The sequence below is a fragment of the Oncorhynchus tshawytscha genome, linkage group LG33 (assembly GCF_018296145.1).
Source record: "Oncorhynchus tshawytscha isolate Ot180627B linkage group LG33, Otsh_v2.0, whole genome shotgun sequence".
Classification (NCBI taxonomy): Eukaryota; Metazoa; Chordata; class Actinopteri; order Salmoniformes; family Salmonidae; genus Oncorhynchus; species Oncorhynchus tshawytscha.
The window spans coordinates 35,069,862-35,091,752 of record NC_056461.1 but is presented as its reverse complement, the minus strand read 5'-3'; the positions used below and the strand labels follow the sequence as shown (position 1 = coordinate 35,091,752).

Below are 21,891 nucleotides of genomic sequence, written 5' to 3'. Positions count from 1 at the left end.
GTAAAAGTATGTCAACATACACAGCACATGCCATATCTGATATTATTATGGGATTCATCTCTGATACAGTATGTTATTTGAGTATGACAAGAAAAAAATGCAGAAAAATATAACTATGTTTATTGTTTATTTAGCTACTTCATTACCTATTCTCTGGCAATACTGCCATTCTGAGTTTGTGAAACCCTGTTCTGGACTACAGAGTTCCTGCGTTCTGCTTTGAAGCAGTGCAGTTTCACGCTCTCTCTCTCCTTTGTAAAATGCTTTTTGATTGCACAATAATTCAACATGTAATTGCGGTAAAACACTGTATTGAGAGCAACCAGTGTTGTTACTGTTGAAGATAAATGGGTCCCAGTTTTCTGGTCTGAATTGTGTTTATTATTGAACAAAGGACACTCACGTCAGCCATTCAAGGTGGGTGCATGGGCCTATACGTTAAATGTACTGTTAGATAGCAACTATCAGTAATATTAGGCTATACTTAAGAGTTAGCGATCTAGTTAACCACTTACTCAGGTGGTGAATTAGCCCCAAATGAATTATGTGATATGTGATATTTACGCCAAAAAAAGGTGTAGACAAATGCATCTCTATTGAACGAAAAAAACCGGAAAATTCTGGAACCCTATTTTATATTAACATAATAACAACAATTGCATAGTTGTTGAACTTCAAATTCATGACAATGACTGGTTTAGGTTGCAAGTTAAAGTCATCCAAAAGTAATCAGCTTACGTTATTCATTTTGAGTAAGCAGTAACTAATCCTTCTCTGACCCTGCTGGACTCCCCACACCACTGGGATTCCTTAACATGATATATTAGGAGACCTGTGCCATACACTTCTGACAGTAGCATAAGAGAAATGTGAAGAGAATGAGCACAGAATGAGCATGGAAAAGGGTCACTTATATAATTTCACTGTTGGAGTTGAGGTTGACTGATTTGTGTCAATTCTCATTAACCAGTTTTTTTTGCATTAACCACGTCAGAATCTATTTCTATCTATTCTTTTAAGTAAGTATACAGTGTTTCCGTATTTCTATGAAATGTTACCTATAATTAATTACAATATAAATGAAATAGTTTTCCTTCCATCTTTTTTTATTAAAGCCCCCATGCCATCTTTTAAATTGTCTTTTTAAATCATCACTCTATGTCTAATAAATCACTGTGTGTGTTTATTTCATGAAAATAACTTCAAATATATATTTTAGCATTTATTTCGCCTTTTGCCATTGAAATGCTCAGTCTGATCGAGTGGGCGTGTTGATTAAAAAAAAACTGTATATATTTACATACACAGCCCTGATTGGCGGATCATCTAGACTCGAGTCTACCCCGCTTACCCCTTCAAAGTAGATCAGATTGTGATGTTATTATCTGGGCCAAAAACTCCATCCCACTGAAATAGGCTGAAATGCCAGGAATTCTTTTCAAACACTTCTCACACAAAAAGGGCATTATCATAATTTTCACAATTTCAGAGTATTATTTCATTCTCATAGTGTTGAAATAGAACAAAAACAGGAAAATCACGTTTTTGACTGCAATGTCCATTTTAGTATGTTAAAAAGCAGCTTTTCTGTGTTGGAATGGTGTGGGCGAACCCCAACAACAGAATGGTGTTGATGTACCCCAACAACAGAATGGTGTGGGCGTACCCCAACAACAGAATGGTGTGGGCTTACCCCAACAACAGAATGGTGTGGGCTTACCCCAACAACAGAATGGTGTGGGCTTACCCCAACAACAGAATGGTGTGGACGTACCCCAACAACAAAATGGTGTGGGCGTACCCCAACAACAGCATGGTGTGGGCGTACCCCAACAACAGAATGGTTTGGGCGTACCCCAACAACAGAATGGTGTGGATGTACCCCAACAACAGAATGGTTTGGGCGTACCCCAACAACAGAATGGTGTGGATGTACCCCAACAACAGAATGGTTTGGGCGTACCCCAACAACAGAATGGTGTGGATGTACCCCAACAACAGAATGGTTTGGGCGTACCCCAGCAACAGAATGGTGTGGGCTTACCCCAACAACAGAATGGTGTGGGCGTACCCCAACAACAGAATGGTGTGGGCGTACCCCAACAACAGAATGGTGTGGGCTTACCCCAACAACAGAATGGTGTGGGCTTACCCCAACAACAGAATGGTGTGGGCGTACCCCAACAACAGAATGGTGTGGGCGTACCCCAACAACAGAATGGTGTGGGCGTACCCCAACAACAGAATGGTGTGGGCGTACCCCAACAACAGAATGGTGTGGGCTTACCCCAACAACAGAATGGTGTAGGCGTACCCCAACAACAGAATGGTGTGGGCTTACCCCAACAACAGAATGGTGTGGGCTTACCCCAACAACAGAATGGTGTGGACGTACCCCAACAACAGAATGGTGTGGACGTACCCCAACAACAGAATGGTGTGGGCTTACCCCAACAACAGAATGGTGTGGGCTTACCCCAACAACAGAATGGTGTGGGCTTACCCCAACAACAGAATGGTGTGGGCTTACCCCAACAACAGAATGGTGTGGGCTTACCCCAACAACAGAATGGTGTGGATGTACCCAACAACAGAATGGTTTGGGCGTACCCCAACAACAGAATGGTGTGGGCTTACCCCAACAACAGAATGGTGTGGACGTACCCCAACAACAGAATGGTGTGGGCGTACCCCAACAACAGAATGGTGTGGGCGTATACCAGTCATTGAAAATATTTATGCGAGTAGACCACTGATTGGCCAGTTCAGCCATGATTATGAGGAAATAGCAAGCATTTTTTTAAACGGTCTGTTGGAGATGCAAGTTTGAGGTGGGATCTTTGAAGTGTTTTTTTCCCCCTCCAATTTATGCTTTGGACACAAATATGAGTATAGGACAAGTCAACAACATTATTTGGGTATGGGTAAGTTAACAGAATATGACATTTTAAAAGTGAGATTTTCACTGGACATTTACTTTAAATGAACTCTCAGAACCTAGGATGGAAATGTAATTACTGTAAAATATAGTAATAGCTACACAAAACCAGCCAGGTAGACTGAGGCTTAACAGACTTACCTGAAACTCACAAAGCCTTATGTCTCCTTTTTTTCATCATGTTCTACAACAGCTTTAACAACATTGTTCTTTTAAGAAAGGCAATCTTGAATCATTAGGCAGAAAATGACTGCATTTGGAAGCAAACTGCATCACGGCAAGGTTCTTGCAGGTTTGCTCAGTCTAGGCCTCAGTTTCGCTGTGGTGCTGAAGTCACAACCACTCAGATATGGAAAAGCGTTGTTGTTGTCATTGACCAGCGGCCATTGCAACATGCTAAAGAGAAAATTCTGCATGTCCATTGAGTGCACAGTCCACACACACCTTTGGTCTGCCAAAAGTTACACTGCCTTAGGTTGCACTCTGTAGCCCCAGCCAGACAAACCCACACAACTGGACACAAGCCTGGATAAATGCAGCTTACAGTACCTGTACAATACTAGACACAGGCCCGATTGAACACTAGTTTGATTCTCTGGACCAAATATTCAGATGACACCGAATGAATAATCCAGTATTGTACTGTAATTACAACTGGAGAATAAATGCAGGGCCATTCTGATGTTGTTTTGAACAATTCATTTACAGTGCAGAAAAATATAGCTTATTATGACAAAACCCCTTTTTTGTAATTTACAAATATGCTGTAGTTCTGTAATGAAGGGCTGGTGGGAGAAAACGCTTAGCAACTTCACATTTCACTACAATATTTCCAAAACAAAATCTGTTTGAAAACACCATGACAGGGTCAACTGAAATTACAGTCATTAGTTGTATTTTTCTTAAATAAAAACATTGTGTAAATGTATAGGAAATGTGTGGGCATAAATGAATGTGAATATTGCTCTGACCCTCTTGACCACGATGCCCCACAGCCAACACTTCAAGGATGACCTCTGCTGTATTTGCATAAATGTAGCTTTCATAGTGACTGAATCAGTGTCTTCGTTTAGTTTTACCACTGCAGTTTATTTTGGGCTCCTGTTCGCATTCGTAGTCTGCCTTAATTGTGGGGTTGGGGTGTAAGTCAACCTAAAATCACCTTGGGCCCCACACGGATCAACACAGAAAGGGACAACCCTCATCACAGAAAGGGATACCCCCTAATCACGACTAATGAAAAGCTGGGCAAATAATAACAGTGCTCTCTCAAACCAACAGGTAAGATAGTTAGAAGTGCCACTCCAAGGCCATAATGTTCATAGACTGATGATCTGTCATACTGTGAACTGTGAATCAATCTGAATGATCATTACACTGTGTATACAAAACATAATGCTCTTTCCATGACATAGACTGACCAGGTGAATCCAGGTAAAAGCTATGGTCCCTTATTGATGTCACATGAGGCGGTTTCAAAAAATGCGGCACTTCCTGATTGGATTTTTATCTGGGTTTCGCCTGTAACATCAGTTCTGTTGCACTCACAGACAATATCTTTGCAGTTTTGGAAACGTCAGAGTATTTTCTATCCAAAGCTGTCAATTATATGCATAGTCGAGCTTCTTTTCGTGACAAAATATCTTGTTTAAAACGGGAACGTTTTTTATCCAAAAATTAAAATACTGCCCCTAGTCGTAAAAGGTTAAATCAACTTCAAACAGTGTTGGTAAAGGGCAGGAGACAGGTTAAATAATACTTGTTAAGCCTTGAGACAATTGAGACATTAATTGTGTATGTGTACCATTCAGAGGGTGAATGGACAAGACAAAAATTGTAAGTGCCTTTGAACAGGGTATGGTAGTAGGTGCCAGGCGAACAAGTTTGTGTCAAGAACTGCAACGTTGCTGGGTTTCACACGGTCAACAGTTTCCTGTGTGTATCAAGAATGGTCCACCACCCAAAGGACGCTAGTTAGAAACTTCCTTCAAACTGCCCTTTAAAATGAGGCAGGGTGATTTTTTTTAATGAGCATGGCCTTATTTCTATTACAGCATATTGGATGACTGTCATTCATATTCCATTCACCCAGCTCAATGTAACATCAATAGGTTTAGGCTACTACATGATACTCACATTTTCCCTACACCCATCAATGAGGTTGCTACAACCTAGGCGATGAATGAAAGTTTACAACGTAGGTTCACAGATCGAGAGAAAAATAGTAAACACGGTGACAGAAAGTGACACATTCAATACCGCCTGGCACACTCTTGCCTGCATCTAGCTGATCTAGGGTGCAATCATTAGTCCACTCCAAACAGTTGCAAAGGAGAGATTCTATTGGACAAATTCAGGTATCTTTATTCCTGTTTCGTTTGCATTCATTTAAGAAATGTTTTTCAACAGAATCGCCGTAATGAATCACTGATCACCTGGCCGCAAACACAGTTCAATTTCATAACAGCCACATACGAACAGCATGATCACTTTGCTCATTGTATAATTCCTTCTAACATCTATGCGCTCTCCTCCTCTCACCTTTTCCCTTCGCTTGTGGACTTCATTGCACAACACAACTGCTGTCCGAGACCAGGCAAAAAAAAACATTCCAAGCCAAACCTTCATACCATAATCATAAATCATGTTGCTACCCCAGAGAGTGCTGTTGAGACCTTCGTTGTAAAACAGTGTTTTAATCAATTATTTGGTGATGTGGATATATTTAGTATAGTTTTATCTAAAAATGATAACTTTTTTAATATTTCAACTATTTACATTTTTTTATGAAATTCACTGAGGCAGATGGTCCTCCACTTCCTCCCCTGATGAGCCTCCACTGGCATGTGGAGACATAAAAATGGTATCCACGGGTTTATCTGACTCTGGGGAAGTAGATAAATGGTCTCATTGCCAAAATCCCAAAGTATCCCTTTAACTTTATGCAGGAGAGAGGCAACGATGATATTTTATTTTTGATAATTGAGTGGAGATATTGATTCATTTCAGTTTGACATTTCATTTGTACCTTTAAAAATAATATTAACAGTCAACTGTGTATGTTGCTGGTTATTATTACAGTTTAATAACTGTATTATGCATTTAAAATATTATGTTAAGGTTCAAACCATACAGTATGTAGAGCAGCAGTAGTAACAACCTGACATACTAGGAAAATCATACAGTAGCAGAAAAAGAGTACACAATGTTTGTTGAATTGAATATGTCCCCATTAACAGTCACACTGGTATTCAAGTGCAGTATGAATGGCCATGGCCCCAAGACTAATTGGACTGTACCAGAGTAAGTGCCCCTATGCAAGGTCCCTCTTAGACTTGTAAATGTGCCTATTTGTAAGTTAATAAGACTTGTCTGTATAATCTTCTCAAAAGTCACTATAAATTAGCATTTAAAACCTGTTTTTATTTATTTATTTTTTAAATCAGGGGGCATGCCCCTGGAACCCAGAAGCAAAATGTGTCCCCACCAATGTCAGAGTAGCTCCTACGCCCCTGATTGTGAGTGTGTTGTGAGTGACTGACCTGTTACCGGCCACCTCCTTTACAGGGCAGTGGGAGAGGAAAGTCAACTCCAGTGTAGCCTCAAGAGTGTAAACTAGTATAAGGCTCCATGCCTTACCACAGTTTATCTGATACTGTGCAGAAAGACTTAACACATGCCAGCCAGACAATGTAGAGATGTGGTTAGAGGAGGGGCAAAGCTGAAATATGCCAATGAGCCATGTCTGAGAAATGCAAGGTAATAAAGTTTCCACTGAGATGTAATTGTTTCTTTTGATTTTGATGATTTAGGCCTAGGGGCCTATGTGCAATTTCTTCCCTAGTAGGACTGATATTGTTCAGAAATATGTCGCCAAAATGGGCATCAAACTAACCACTCACCCACTCTGAATCCAGGACCTGTGAGAGTATCCGCTGACTGTCCGTTCTCGCCTATCAGTGTGGTATTGTTGCCCTGCTCACAAGTGTCCTGGCACTGGCCTTTCAAACAAATTCTCTTGCAGATGAGAGGGGCGATGACCACTTTGAAGCGCTCCCGGGTGGATGCGCGCTCTGCGCACCAGGCCAGCCTCTGGACACCCAGCCAGATGACGAGCAGATGGGAAATGATCAGAGAAGGCATCCTGGCATCCTTCACTGCCGTGCACGAAGAGATGAGGGCATTCACGGTGGCAAAATGCAATGCTCCTAAAGACTGTTTAGCCCGGAACAAACCACCAATGGAGTCGGTATTCCTTTCAATCGAACCCTGAAAACAGCCGACTAACTTCCGTAGATAATCCAAAATGTTGATTATAAAGGTGCCTCATACAACGACAAAAGTATGGAGAAAACTCCAGTGGTGTACTTCTTCATTCCTTTCCTTTCAAAACAGCTCATTTCAGTCACCCTGCATATAACAATTATTCATTCAGAACAGTAAAATATATGCCTTTTTTGTTGCTAAAATACAGGACGCCGTTAACAACCCAAAAGTTACCGAGATAACTTTCCCCTTTTCCTACCCGCTTTCTCGCTCTCTTTTCTCCCTGATGTTGCTTGGATGGTTGGCGTGTGCGTATCTGGGTTTGGGAAAGAAGGGGAGGAGAGAGGGAGAGGGAGCCAATCATCTCCACAGAGGGCTGGCAGCAGGCCAGGCATGTTGGTCATTTCTCTAACGCCCCTTATCCTCCCATCCAGCGAAAGATAACCGCACAACTGTACGTGTCGCTCTGGAAAACACCTCCTTATCAAAAAAGTCTGAACTGCCAACAGTGCGTAGCAGCTCCTCATTCACAAAAATCTAGTTTACAGTTACAGTTGTGGGAGGAAAAGAGGTGCCTGTTGAGAAAATAGTTTCCCCCAAAAAACATGAATAATTAGCCCTCATAATTTAGGCCTATCTCATATCTGGACAAATGAAAAAAGGATGACCAAAATTGGTACATACACTACCTTTCCAAAGTTTGGAGTCACTTAGAAATGTCTTTGTTTTTGAAAGAAAATCAAAAATGTTTGTCTAATAAAATAACATCAAATTGATCAGAAATACAGTGTAGACATTGTTAATGTTGTAAATTACTATTGTAGCTGAAAACCGCAAAACACCAGTCTCAACATCAACAGTGAAGAGGATGCTGGCCTTCTAGGCAGAGTTGCAAAAAAAAGCCATATCTCAGACTGGCCAATAAAAAGAAAAGATTACGATAGGCAAAAGAACACAGACACTGGACAGAGGAACTCTGCCTAGAAGGTCAGCATCCCGGAGTTGCCTCTTCACTGTTGACGTTGAGACTGATGTATTGTGGGGACTATTTAATGAAGCTGCCAGTTGAAGACTTGTGTGGTGTCTGTTCATAAAACTAGACACTCTAATGTACTTGTCCCCTTGCTCTGTTGTGGCCTGGTGCCTCCCACTCCTCTTTCTATTCTGGCCAGAGCCAATTTGGCTGTTCTGTGAAGGGAGTAGTACACATCGTTGTATGAGATCTTCAGTTTCTTGGCAATTTCGCACATGGAATAGCCTTAATTTCTCAGAACAATAATATACTGACTAGTTTCAGAAGAAAGTTAATTGTTTCTGGCCATTTTGAGCCTGTAACAGAACCCACAAATGCTGATGCTCCAGATACTCAACGTGTCTAAAGAAGGCCAGTTTTATTGCTTCTTTAATCAGAACAACAGTTTTCAGCTGTGCTAACATAATTGCAAAAGGGTTTTCTAATGATCAATTAGCCTTTTAAAATTATAAACTTGGATTAGCTAACACAACGTGCCATTGGAACACAGGAGTGATGGTTGCTGATAATGGGCCTCTGTACGCCTATGTAGTTATTCCATTACAAATCTGCCGTTTCCAGCTACAATAGTCATTTACAACATGAACAATGTCTACACTGTATTTCTGATCAATTCGATGTTATTTTAATGGACAAAAAATATGCTTTTCTTTCAAAAACAAGGACATTTCTAAGTGACCCCAAACTTTTGAATGGTAGTGTATGTGAGACAGCACAACGACTGAATGAGACAGTAACAGTGCCAAACCTTGCTATCCGATCAAAGTATACTGGATTTTTATTTAGTAGTGAAATTAAATATAAAGGCCTCCCGGGTGGCGCAGTGGTTAAGGGCGCGGTACAGCAGCGCCAGCTGTGCCACCAGAGACTCTGACGCACAATTGGCCTAGTGTCGTCCGGGTTAGGGAGGGCTTGGCCGGTGTCTCATCACACACCAGCGACTTCTGTGGCGGGCTGGGCGCAGTGCGCGCTAACCAAGGTTGCCAGGTGCACGGTGTTTCCTCCTACACATTGGTGCGGCTGGCTTCCGGGTTGGATGCGCGCTGTGTTAAGAAGCTTGGTTGGGTTGTGTATCGGAGGACGCATGACTTTCAATCTTCGTCTCTCCTGAGCCGTACGGGAGTTGTAGCGATGAGACAAGATAGTAGCTACTAAACAATTGGATACCACGAAATTGGGGAGAAAAAGGGGTACAAAAAAAATGACAACTTTTTTTAAAAGTATGAAGTAACAACAGAGCAATGCCACATACGGAAAGGGGAGTAGGCTAAGAGACAATTTATGCTTGATCTGAAAATGTGGTCGGAGGCGCTGTATAGATGGTGTGACACAATTGCGGAGACTCCAGAAGCATGCAGAGGCCAAATTGAGCTCTGTATCACATCGCAGTGTGCCTCTCAAATTTTGTGACAATGGAGAGGGCTCCGTATAGCTCCACATTTACATGATTGGTTGACGGTAGGTGAGGGCGAGAGGTCCTATATAAACACAAACTCACTTCCTTGACAACTTCCTTCACAACAGCTCTGCACTGCTCTCGAAGCACAAGAAATATGAATGCCCTGACTTCTCCAGAAGCCATATCACTGTAAATGCTGCACGGCCAATGCAGACCTCGGATTGACCATTCAGTGCCTTTTACAGACCACACACCATGATGATAGGTTGACCTTCACAATCAGTTAATAATGTACAGTTGGGGTCAGGAATATCATCCGGTTGGGTCATGTGATTGGCCAGGCGGAGAAAGTAAGAGTTGGGGAGAGGGGTTGAGTCACTTCCTCTCCAAAAAGTAAGAATGTTTGCTTTCAGTCGCTAAGGAAATGACTGCATTGGGCCTGGAGAGAGTTCACAGGCTGCTCTCACATTTCTCTGCCTCCACTTCTCCCCCTCACAGCGACATGCCTGCCAAGACACACTTGCACAAAACATTCACATGCAAACTCACAATCATTATTTTTTTTAACTCACAGGAGAGCACAAAAATAGAACCCAGTGGAGCTGTAACAGATAAAAACACCTACTCAAGCACCTTCACTCACACCCCAACAAAACACACAACTGAGTCAAGAGCCCAGTCCAGCTTTTAACATTAGAACAGGAGAGAGGTACTCAGACTAAACGGATGAGAAATGGAGAGTTGGAAATACACACTCGGGGCACCACCACCTGCACACAGAGCTATCAAAGGTCTGATCACCGACTGCCACTCATCCACATGACAGGAATGTCAGGGAGTCACAGCAATAAAAAACTGGGGAGGGGGGGCTACATCACTGCCTAATTTCTATAGTCGCAGAGGGGACAAAGGGATTCCAGTTACTTCTGTTGCGAAATTGTGTGAAATTGCCCCCTTTTGTAAACTCAATAGTTATTACTTACAAACCAAGTAGTAACACATATTCATCTTCCATATCAAGACAATTGTCACGTGGGATAACTGTGAAAGCCAGAACTCCACCAGACTGGGTCAGTGGTACCAGTGGGACAGACGGTGAGACCACAGGGCCAGGGAAGGGTGGAGGCTGTGGGCCTAGACATCACAGAGATCAGCCCTCACATTTCAGTGGGACTGGGCAAACAAGGAGACTGCTGTGCGCAAGTTTGACAAGGGATGGAAGTGTTTGGCTGTGGTTGGCAGGGTTGTCCTATTTATCTAACCTTCGTATGCTACTGGTTTTCCATGAGCCTGATTGTTAAATATGGTGCTTCTCCAGTCATATCCTGTGACTTAGTCTACTAGCATGTCATCAACATTTATGACGAGGGCCCTGTGGAAAGAAATGGGAATGGGTGTCTGTTTTTCTGTGCGCATTTACACAAGGCTGGCATTATAATTAATCCAGGGTGGCTGTGTGTGTCATTGTTTGTGAGTGGTCTTTGGATGAGGGTGTCCGCAGGGCCATATCCGTCACGGAAGGAAGCAGGCTCATTACTCTGCTTGCATGGCTAGAAATTTAGTGTGAATCAAAAGCACAGGGCCGCCATCCACAACACCAGTCTGACCACAGAGGACACTGTTTTCCACTCCGCCTCAACCAAGAACATCTTACATTTAATATGCCTGCACTCCACTGTTGACTTGAAATTGTACTGCCACTAAGCCTCTTAAACCTTGTGAAAAATAGTGCAAGCTCAAGCCCTCATAGCAAGATCAAGAAATATAGGGCTATTGATTACATAAAGTGCAGTTGACCGGGCATGTCAGAGCAAAAACCTAGCCCTGATGTCGAAGGAATTGTCCGTAGAGCTCCGAGACAAGACTGTGTCGAGGCACAGATCTGGGGAACGGTACCTAAACATTTCTGCAGCATTGAAGGTCCCGAAGAACACAGTGGCCTCCATCATTCTTAAATGGAAGAAGTTTGGCACCACCAAGACTCTTCCTAGAGCTGTCTGCCTGGCAAAAGTGAGCAATCAGGGAAGAAGGGCCTCGGTCAGGGAGGTCACCAAAAACCAGATGGTCGCGCTGACAGAGCTACAGAGTCCCTCTGTGGAAAGGAGAGAACCTTCCAAAAGGACAACCATCTCTGCAGCACTCCACCAATCAGGCCTTTACGATAAAGTGGCCAGACAGAAGCTACTCCTCAGTAAAAAGCACATGACAGCCCACTTGGAGTTTGCCAAAAGGCACCTAAAGGACTCTCAGACCATGAGAAACAAGATTTTCTGGTCTGAGGAAACTAAGATTGCACTCTTTGACCTGAATGCCAAGCATCACGTCTGGAAGAAACCTGGCACCATCACTACGGTGATGCATGATGGTGGCAGCATCATGCTGTGGGGATGTTTTTCAGGGGCAGGGAGATTAGTCAGGAGAGGGAAAGATGAACAGAGAAAAATACAGAGAGATGTTTGATGAAAACCTGCTCCAGAGCGCTCAGGACATCAGACTGCAGTGAAGGTTCACCTTCCAACCAACAGGACAACATCCCTAAGCACACAGCCAAGACAACGCAGGTGCTGCTTCGGGACAAGGCTCTGAATGTCCTTGAGTCTTTCCGATCTAACATCTCTGGAAAGACGTTGAAAATAGCTCATTAAGGGGTATTGTGTGTAGATTGATGAGAAAAAAAAACCCGATTTCAAACCATTTTAGAATAAGGCTGTAACATTACAAAATATGGACAAAGTCAAGGGTACTGAATACACTGCACAATAATAAGCATAACTAAGAGAACACAATATGAACAAAGGCCCTTTAATAAGTATAGTATAACATTAAGACAAAGTAACGATGCATCATGGGTCAAAAATACATTTTAAACACAGGACAGGTCATAGCAAAATCCTGTTCTTTAAAATTTGACATTTTGTTAAAAATTGACGTGCAAAAATAACCACTGAATGCAGTACATGACCCTGTTGCCTTGGGTGCAGAGAACCCACTACGTATGATGGATGTAACTCCAGCTGTGCATTTGAAAGTTTAGTACCAGTCGAAAGTTTGGACACACCTACACATTCAAGGGTTTTTCTTTATTTTTACTATTTTCTACATTGTAGAATAATAGTGAAGACATCAAAACTATGAAATAATACATATGGAATCACAAAGTAAACAAAAAAGTGTTATTAAACAAAACTACATTTATTTTATATTCTTCAAAGTAGCCACCCTTTGCCTTGATGACAGCTTTGCACACTCTTGGCATTCTCTCAACCAGCTTATCCTGGAATGCTTTTCCAACAGTCTTGAAAGAGTTCCCACATACGCTGAGCACTTGTTGGCTGCTTTCCTTCACGCTGCGGTCCAACTCATCCCAAACCATCTCAATTGGGTTGAGGTCTGGTGATTGTGGAGGCCAGGTCATCTGATGCAGCACTCCATCACTCCCCTTCTTGGTCAAATAGCACTTACACATCCTGGAGGTGTGTTGGGTCATTGTCCTGTTGAAAAACAAATGATTATCCCATTTGGTTTTCGCTTAGTGGGACTGCTGCAGAATGCTGTGGTAGCCATGCTGGTTAAGTGTGCCTTGAATTCTAAATAAATCACAGACAGTGTCACCAGCAAAGCACCCACACACCATCACACCTCCTCCATGCTTCACAGTGGGAACCACACATGCGGAGATCATCCGTTCACCTACTCCGCGTCTCACAAAAGACATGGCAGTTGGAACCAAAAATCGCAAATTTGGACTCTGTCCATTGCTTGTGTTTCTTGGCCCAAGCAAGTCTCTTCCTATTATTGGTGTCCTTTAGTAGTTGTTTCTGTGCAGCAATTCAACCATAAATGCCTCCTCTGAACAGTTGATGTTGAGATGTGTCTGTTACTTGAACTCTGAAGCATTTGGGCTGCAATTCCTGAGGCTGGTAAATCTATTGAACTTATCCTCTGCAGCAGAGGTAACTCTGGGTCTTCCTTTCCTGTGGCGGTCCCCATGAGAGCCAGTTTCATTTTAGTGCTTGATGGTTTTTGCGACTGCACTTGAAGAAACTTTCAAAGTTCTTGAAATTTTCCAGATTAAGACATGAAGGTCAGTCAGATGGACTGTCATTTCTATTTGCTTATTTGAGCTGTTCTTGCCATACTATGGACTTGGTCTTTTACCAAATAGGGCTGTCTTTTGTATACCACCCCTACCTTGTCACAACACAACTGAGTGGCTCAAATGCATTCAGAAGGATAGAAATTCCACAAATTAACTTTAAACAAGGCACACCTGTTAATTGAAATGCATTCCAGGTCACTACCTCATGGTTGAGAGAATGCCAAGAGTGTGCAAGGCTGTCATTAAGACAAAGGGTGGCTACTTCAAAAAAGCTAAAATAAAATATTTTTTGATTTGTATAACACTTTTTTGGTTACTACATGATTCCATGTGTTATTTCATAGTTTGTTTTCACTATTATTCTACAATGTAGAAAATAGTAAAAATATAGAAAAACCCTTGAATGAATAGGTGTGTCCAAACTTTTGACTGCTACTGTATATTCTCAGTATTGTCAACCTATTTAGAGGGGATTTAAATTAGTAATGGACATTTTCCATAATTGCAGATGGACCAGTTTACTAGGATAATACACTGGGACAGAGATTGACGGCTAAAAGGCTGAAACTAAATGTGCTCTGTTCTAATCAGACAAACATCAGACAAACACTCCCTCAGAGATGGTTTCCACTTTCTCTCTGAATGGGCCGATCAATAACAGGAAGAATTAGAACAATTGCAAGTGATTACATATTTACATTTCATGGTGGCATTAATCGTTAAAAGTACATTCAGCAATATGACGTGACTACAAATATCGACTTCTGACGAAGAGAGTAGGAAGAAGCTCATCTGGTCAGCATTACCACACAGCTATCACACTCCTGGATGGTACAAATATATGCAGCTGTTTATCAGTATATCTGTGTGGGTGGGTTCTAACAAGCAGTGGTGTAAAGTACTTAAGTTTTACTTGAAAGTATTTTTTACCTAAGTAGGTTTTTGTTGGGTAGCTGTAGTTTACTATTCATATTCTGGACCACTTTTACTTCGCTACATTCCTAAAGAAAATAATGTATTTTTTTACTCCATACATTTTCCCTGACACCCAAAAGTACTCGTTACATTTTGAATGGTTAGCAGGACAGGAAAATGGACCAGGGAGAACATCCCTGGTCATCTCTACTGCCTCTGACCTGGCGGACTCACTAAACACAAATGATTCATTTGTAAATGATGTCTGAGTGTTGGAGTGTGCCCCTGGTAATCCATAAATTAATAGAACATGAAAATGGTGCCATCTGGTTTGCTTAATATACGGAATTTGACCATTTATACTTTTACAATTGATACGTAAGTATATTTTAGCAATTACATTTACTGTTGATACTTAAGTATATTTAAAACCGAATAGTTTTAGACTTTTACTCCAGTATTTTACTGGGTGACATTCACTTGAGTCAGTGTCTGTTAAGGTATGTTTACAATTGGGTACTTTTCCCCCACCACTGCTAACAAGGCATTGCGCTCTTTCTGAAGTTATTGCACTGCTGTTCATGGTAACGTCACATCGCTGAGTCTCCGTTTAATGTCACCATGGCGGTGGCATTAATAGTAGCAAACTAACTATTGTTACAATTCTATAAAATGGTCTTTGGACATGGTTGCATATAACTCCATTCCATATGAAAATACACATGACGAGCACCTTAAAGGATGAGTATCTCCAGCAGACAATGATGATACACACCAGGTAGTTTGTGGAGTTGCATGGGAGAAGGGGGACATGAGACATGGGTACATTTCATATTCTATAAACTACTTTCACATTTCTAAGATTATAATGCACTAAAGTATATGTCAGGGGGTCAGACAGGCACAGGAAGTGTCTCTGAAATGAATAGGCTACCCTGGTCAAGTGACAATACTAAGGATGTAGATAGCCTGTTTCTCAGGGATGGAATTTTAGACTTCCTCACGCAGTACAGTAATGGAATAGGAAGACTCTTTACTGTCATATTCCTAATGCACAAGGCAGAAGGATGTGGCCATCCTACACACAGTCCACATCGTCCCCTTCAGCTCCCCACTCATCAAACCTCATCTGAGGGGAGGGGGCAGCAGGATGGAGGCTGTTGATGTTGTCCAGGGCGTCTGGGTCCGGCTCCTCTCCCAGGCCTGCCTCCATGTTGCCAGACTCCTCACGGTGAGTGCGGACATGCTTGCGCAGTGCCGCTGGCTCCTTGAAGGTGCGGTTGCAGAAGGGGCAGATGCAGGGCTTCTCTCCAGTATGGATGCGCTGGTGGTGCTTCAGGTGCTGCAGTCGGCTCAGACGCTTGCCACAGATGGCACACACATAGGGCTTGTCACCCGTGTGGGTGCGCTGGTGCTTGCGCAGGCCATCTAAATGGCGGAAGATTTTAGGACATTCAGAGCAGGAGTAGGGCTTCTCGCCTGTGTGAATGCGAAGATGGGTTTTCAGGGCCCCTGACTCACGGAAGCGGCGGCCACACACCCCACACGGGTAGGGCTTCTCTCCTGTGTGGATGCGGATGTGCTTCTTCAGGCTGGAGATGAGGCGGAAGGTCTTCCCACACTCTAGACAGTGGTGGGGCCGATCTGCATCTGGATCTCCTGGAGAGGTGGATGGTCCTGCTGTCTCTCCCGCCCTCCCTGGGGATATGCTGTCCCTTCCCACTGTTCCAGGAGACCTCAACACCACTTTCTGTCCTGCCAGTCCACCCTGAGTCGGACCACCAGTGGCAGTACGTGGCCTCGTGGGTTTTGGGTGTCGAAGAGAGTAGCTGCCGGAGCGCAATGACCCCTCCTGCTCCACCACATGGATATATCCCAGATCACCCACATTCTGGGCCGTCTGCTCACTGCCGCCAGCACCCCCGGCGCTCCTCGGCCCTGGCCCTCTCCTGCAAGCCTGCTCTGGACCTGAACTTGTACCAGGCCCCTGCTCTTCTTTGATCTCAAATCTTGTTCCTCCTGCTCGTGTCCCCTGCTGCTGCCTTCTCTCATCTGTTTAGTACAAAATAACAGAAAGGGCTGTAAGCACACAGATATTCAAATGTTTCAAATCATTCCAAATGAATGGCATTAACCACAACACATACATGAGAAAATTTATGTGGACAGCAGCTCATGAAAAATCATGGGCATTAATATGGAGTTTGTCCCCGTTTGGCTGCGATAACAGCCTACCCTCTTCTGGGAAGGCTTTCCAATAGATGTTAGAACATTGCTGTGGGGACTTGCTTCCATTCAGCCATAAGAGCACTAGTGAGGTTGGGCACTGATGTTGGACGATTAGGCCTGGCTCGCAGTCAGCGTTTCAATTCATCCTAAAGGTGTTCGATTGGGTTGAGGTCAGGGCTCTGTGCAGGCCAGTCAAGTTCTTCCACACCGATCTCGACAAACCATTTCTGTATGGACCTCCCTTTGTGCACAAGGGCATCGTTGTGCTGAAACAGAAAAAGGCCTTCCCAAACTGTTGCCATAAAGTTGGAAGCACAGAATCATCTAGAATGTCATAGGGTTAAGATTTCCCTTCACTGGATCTAAGGGGCCAAGCTCAAACCATTGAAACCAGCCCCAGAACATTCCTCCTCCTCCAAACATTACAGTTGGCACTAGGCATTGGGGCAGGTATCATTCTCCTGGCATCCCCCAAACCCAGATTGGTCTGTTGGACTGCCAGAATACGAAGTGTGATTCATCACTCCAGAGAACACGTTTCCACTGCTCCAGAGTCCAAAGGCTTTATACCTCTCTAGCCAACGCTTGGCATTGCGCATGGTGATCTTAGGCTTGTGTGCAGCTGCTCAGCCATAGAAACCCATTCCATGAAGCTCCCGACGAACAGTTATTGTGCTGACGTTGCTTCCAGAGGCAGTTTGGAACGCGATAGTGTTGCAACCGAGGCCTGATGATTTTTACGAGATATGCGCTTCAGCGGTCCCATTCTGTGAGCTTGTGTGGCCTAACACTTTGGTTGAGCCGTTGTTGCTCCTAGACGTTTCCATTTCACAATAACAGCACTTACAGTTGACTGGGGCAGCTCTAGCAGGGCTGTCTTGATGGAAAGGTGGCATCCTATGACGGTGCCATGTTGCAAGTCACTGAGCTCTTCAGTAAGGCCATTCTACTGCCCGTTTGTCTATGGAGACTGCATGGATGTGTGCTCGATTTTATACACCTGTCAGCAACGGGTGTGGCTGAAATAGCCGAATCGACTGATTTGAATGGGTGTCCACATACTTTTTTGTATATATATTGTAGGAAGTGATATTCTAAATTGTTATATCTACATAGGATTGCCTTATGACAAATAGTTATAATTTACCTGGCCGGCTGTGGTCAGAGCAGATGTTAGGTGTGTTGGCAGCATAAGAGTCCATAGAATGGTTGGTCACAGAGCCGTCTGGTTGGATAGAGAGCTGACACATTTTATAGTCATCCCTGGAGTCGTACCCATGCAGAGACTCATTGAGAGAGCCACTCATCTCTAGGTCGACTCCGGAAACACACCGTCCGTCCGCGCCATTGACATTACGGTGGCTCTGGCGGTCCCTGTCCATACTTGTGTTCATAGAGCCAATAGATGTGAGAGAGGGGGCGAAAACTGACTGACCCATGGTCTGTGCACCAGGGAAAGGAATTTGCAACTGGTCAATTAACTTTTGGGCGCTGCTAAGACATTCCTGCAACGTCCTCAATTCCACTTTGAGCCTTTCGTTCTCCTGCTCCTTGTTAACCAGCTCTTGTTGGGTCTCGTTGAGCACAAGTACTACCTCGCCCAAGAGGGTATCTACAGCAGCGGATAACGTGGTTCGAATGGTCGGGGCTAACCGTGTCTTGAGTGAGGATATAGTCATGTTGCCCTGGCATGCTTGGTGCGCATACTCAGCTTTCTCTACTTTACGATCACAAGACTCAGTCCCAGCTCGGTTTGGTGCGTTGATTATACTTTGTTTACGATTAGCACCACCGGCTGTGCTATTGCTATTCAACGGAGAATCCATGCCGCTGTTACAATTTCCTCGCCTGGAAGCCATAGCTAGCTAACTACAGTAGCTAAACGTTACTGCGCTGGCCAGCTTGCGCCGACTGCAAAGGCCGCCTGAGACTAGTTAATAGTTCAAACGTGAACGATAACTATTTCGCTGTAAGCAAATCCAACAAGATACCGTTCACTATGCCAATAAATAATGTAATTTCTTGACAAGTTTAGCTCACTAGCTAAACCCGTAAAAATAAGCTAACGCAACTGTTAGCTACCAAGCAAGCTAACATCAGCTAGCTAGTTGACCAAAGACACTGACGGTGATGAATGAAAATGGTCTGTCAAAATTCAGTAACAGAAGTTTGTTTTTGCTTTATATTAACAGCGTGTTTGGAGTAAACTTGCACTGTAATCTAATTGAGAGCTATGCCAGTCGCAATGCCAACATCCGTTCGACGTCCATCTTCTACTTCTAGGTAGGGGCGTTTCACCGTCGCACATGAATGACGTATACTCTGTCCATGCAACGGAAGCGTTCCTCTGGTGTTGCTGACGGATGCCAGATCTTACAACATCTGGAAAGGCATTTTCAGTATCAGCTAACCACATCATATGTTATACCATTCAATTCAATGCAAGGGGCTTTATTGGCATGGGAAACATATGTTTACGTTTGTAGAACTATTATACAACGTTCTCCTGCTCCTCCAATAAAAAGTGAACAGAAATTATTACTAACACAAGTTCCAAAATAATAAAGACATTTCAAATGTCATATTATGTCTATACAGTGTTGTAACGATGTGCAAATCGTTAAAGCAATCCAATTTAAGGGGCTTTATTGGATGGGAAAGATAAGCTTACATTGCCAAAGCAAGTGAAATAGATAATAAACAAAAGTGAATATCTAACTTGATGATACAGTCGATAAGGTATCACGCAAAAATGGGTTGATGCATGGAAACGCGATCAATGGTTGGCTACATGTTCTTTTCACAAAGTTTCGTAACCCAGAGGCGCAACATTGCGAGGCTTCCAGGAACCCTTGCGAAACAGATCAAATAGACCAGGCCTCGGGTTTGAGAAGTCAATGAGAGAAGTGAAAAATGAAAGGCACAACCTAGATTATAGCCAATGTCTAAAGTAGTTGAATATGTTATTACTCCAACCTCATGAAAGTGACAAACTGACACGTTTTCAATTTAGTCAAAAACAACTTTATATCGAAAGAGTGCCTTTGATTTGACGGCCTGCACATGCGCAGTTCGGTGCGAGACTTGAGCCTAGCTAGGCTAGATTGAGCCTAGCTAGGCCACTCGCCATCGCCTAGAAGTGTGATCGGGATTTCGATTGGCTATAGTTGCTTCTCCCATCTTCAGAGTACGCGGTTGAACACTGTATGATGGAAACAGTACGTTTGTTATTTTTGACTAAAACATAAGGAATATTCATTAAATATGTATACCGAACTTGTTTTTGTGTGGATTCCACGACGCAGTTAGCTTTTAACAGCCAGGAATGCTATTTTTTGTCCCAGAATCCCGCTTAACAGACACGTTGAAGCCTGCTTGACAGAGATGCTTAGCTACTAGCCTTCAAGCTAAAGAAGTTGGTACCAGATGAGTTTTGCAATGGAGCCTCTTTGTCTGGAGAAATAAATGAACGGTTCCAGCGCTGTAGGAGCTGTATCTACTACGCTTTGTTTCGGGACAAACCGGATCAGTCAGAGATTCAATGCTGCAATTGTTTCCTTGCTGAGGATTATAGGCTTGAGGTGGCTTACTTGATCACACAGGCCGACAGCCTACGTAAGAAACTGGGGAAAACGCAGAATGGAATGTTTACCTTTTCTACCCAGGTGCCTGGATGGAGTTTGCGCTTGTTGGATGCATCTCTGCCTTGTTGTTTGTTGTTATCCAACTGGCCGGTGTTGCCCAGAGCTCCCCCATCTGATAGCGGAGTTGAAGGAGCACAACAAGAGGAGCAAGACAATCAATGACAATTGAAGAAGACAGTGGACTCCCGCAAAGCAGTCTACACTCCTAACGAGAGGCCCGGAGTGGATACAAACAACAAATAGTTTTGATGTCCTGGAGTCTGATCTTCCTGAACCTTCGTCGCTGGAGGTGCCTGTGTCTGCGGCTGCAGTGCCTACTCCTACAATTTCGAAGTCAACGTTGGCAACCTTCCGTCCCTGCTCTGGATCGAGCGGGGCTTCTCCATCTGTCAGAGGCCTGCACCAGGCAATGGGAGCAACGGGCTCAAGTTATCCTGCCTCTCGCCCGTCCATAAAGGGTTCTGCGAATCCTGTGAAGCGTGGGAGTTGGCTGATTTCCCTGTCCTTCTCGCCAGCTGTGATTTTGGGCAGCTCCATGGTAAGAAATGTGACAGTTCCTGGTGCAAAAACAATGTCCTATCCCAGAGCTTGAGTAAATGACATTACTAAGCTGTTCCCGAATTTACTACGTCAGGACATAGAAATAAATTCTATCGTAGTCCATGTGGGTTTTAATGACATTATGAAGGGCAGCTCTGAACAGTTGAAGCTTGATTTTAAAGCGCTGATTGACTCTCTGCAAGACACTAACAAAAGACCCATCATATCTGGCCCTGTGCCCTCTGAATCATGGCATTGAATGATTTAGCAGGATTATTTCTCTTCGCAACTGGCTACGTGATTATTGCAGCTCAATGGGTGTAACTTTTGTTGACTATTTCGATACCCTTTGGAAACAAAACACGTTTTATAAGGAGGATGGGATACACCCAAATCATTATAAGGCTGCGTTGAGACAATGACTTACCACTGACCCAAGCCCATCTCAGATAATCCCTACCAAATGTACATTATACTAGGGGCGTTGGTAGACACAATGTAAGTAACCTAATTTATGTACTTCTAACTGCCCTGAATGCCTCTGCTGATGCTACAGCTATTGTATGCAGTAATCATGTACCTATGAACCAGATTTATACTGTTAGCACTGAGGCAGTGTGCCCTAGGAGGAAATCCACTGTGTGCAGCTCACCCTGCACTAACATAAATAACATGAGCATATCTACTTCTGCTAAGCTTCCCAGTAAAGCAATGGAAACAAGTAAGCATCCCAGAAGAAAAGTGCTCAAAATAACCCACGTTAACATATGTAGCTGAAGAAACAAGGTTCATGAAATGAATAATTTGCTAGTAATAGATGACATTCAT

General features: G+C 43.4%; 2 protein-coding genes across 5 annotated transcripts in view; both read right to left on the bottom strand.

Moving 5' to 3' along the window:
- The window catches only part of LOC112231301 (latent-transforming growth factor beta-binding protein 3-like), a 46,496-nt gene extending 38,979 nt beyond the window's left edge, over positions 1-7,517 (bottom strand). For all 4 annotated transcript variants that reach the window (XM_042311281.1, XM_042311283.1, XM_042311284.1 and 1 more), the window contains exon 1: positions 6,841-7,517. In XM_042311281.1, coding sequence (XP_042167215.1) covers positions 6,841-7,081 — 241 coding nt within the window. In that variant the 5' untranslated portion in view covers positions 7,082-7,517. The remainder of the gene's footprint in view (positions 1-6,840) is intronic.
- A 6,839-nt stretch (positions 7,518-14,356) lies between these two features.
- Positions 14,357-19,173, bottom strand: LOC112231291 (zinc finger protein 587). Its single transcript, XM_024397976.2, has 2 exons — positions 18,027-19,173; positions 14,357-16,702 (listed from the first exon to the last, which is right to left on the bottom strand). The coding sequence occupies exons 1-2, from the start codon at positions 18,736-18,738 to the stop codon at positions 15,729-15,731; spliced, it is 1,686 nt and encodes a 561-aa protein (XP_024253744.1). The 5' UTR covers positions 18,739-19,173; the 3' UTR covers positions 14,357-15,728.
- Positions 19,174-21,891: the final 2,718 nt, after the last annotated feature.

Bases quoted from the DNA above. Each gene is read 5' to 3' on its own strand.
- LOC112231291 (XM_024397976.2), bottom strand. From the start codon at position 18,738: ATGGCTTCCAGGCGAGGAAATTGTAACAGCGGCATGGATTCTCCGTTG. The intron at 16,703-18,026 runs GTAAATTATAAC...TGTACTAAACAG, and splicing joins CTCTGACCACAGCCGGCCAG to ATGAGAGAAGGCAGCAGCAG.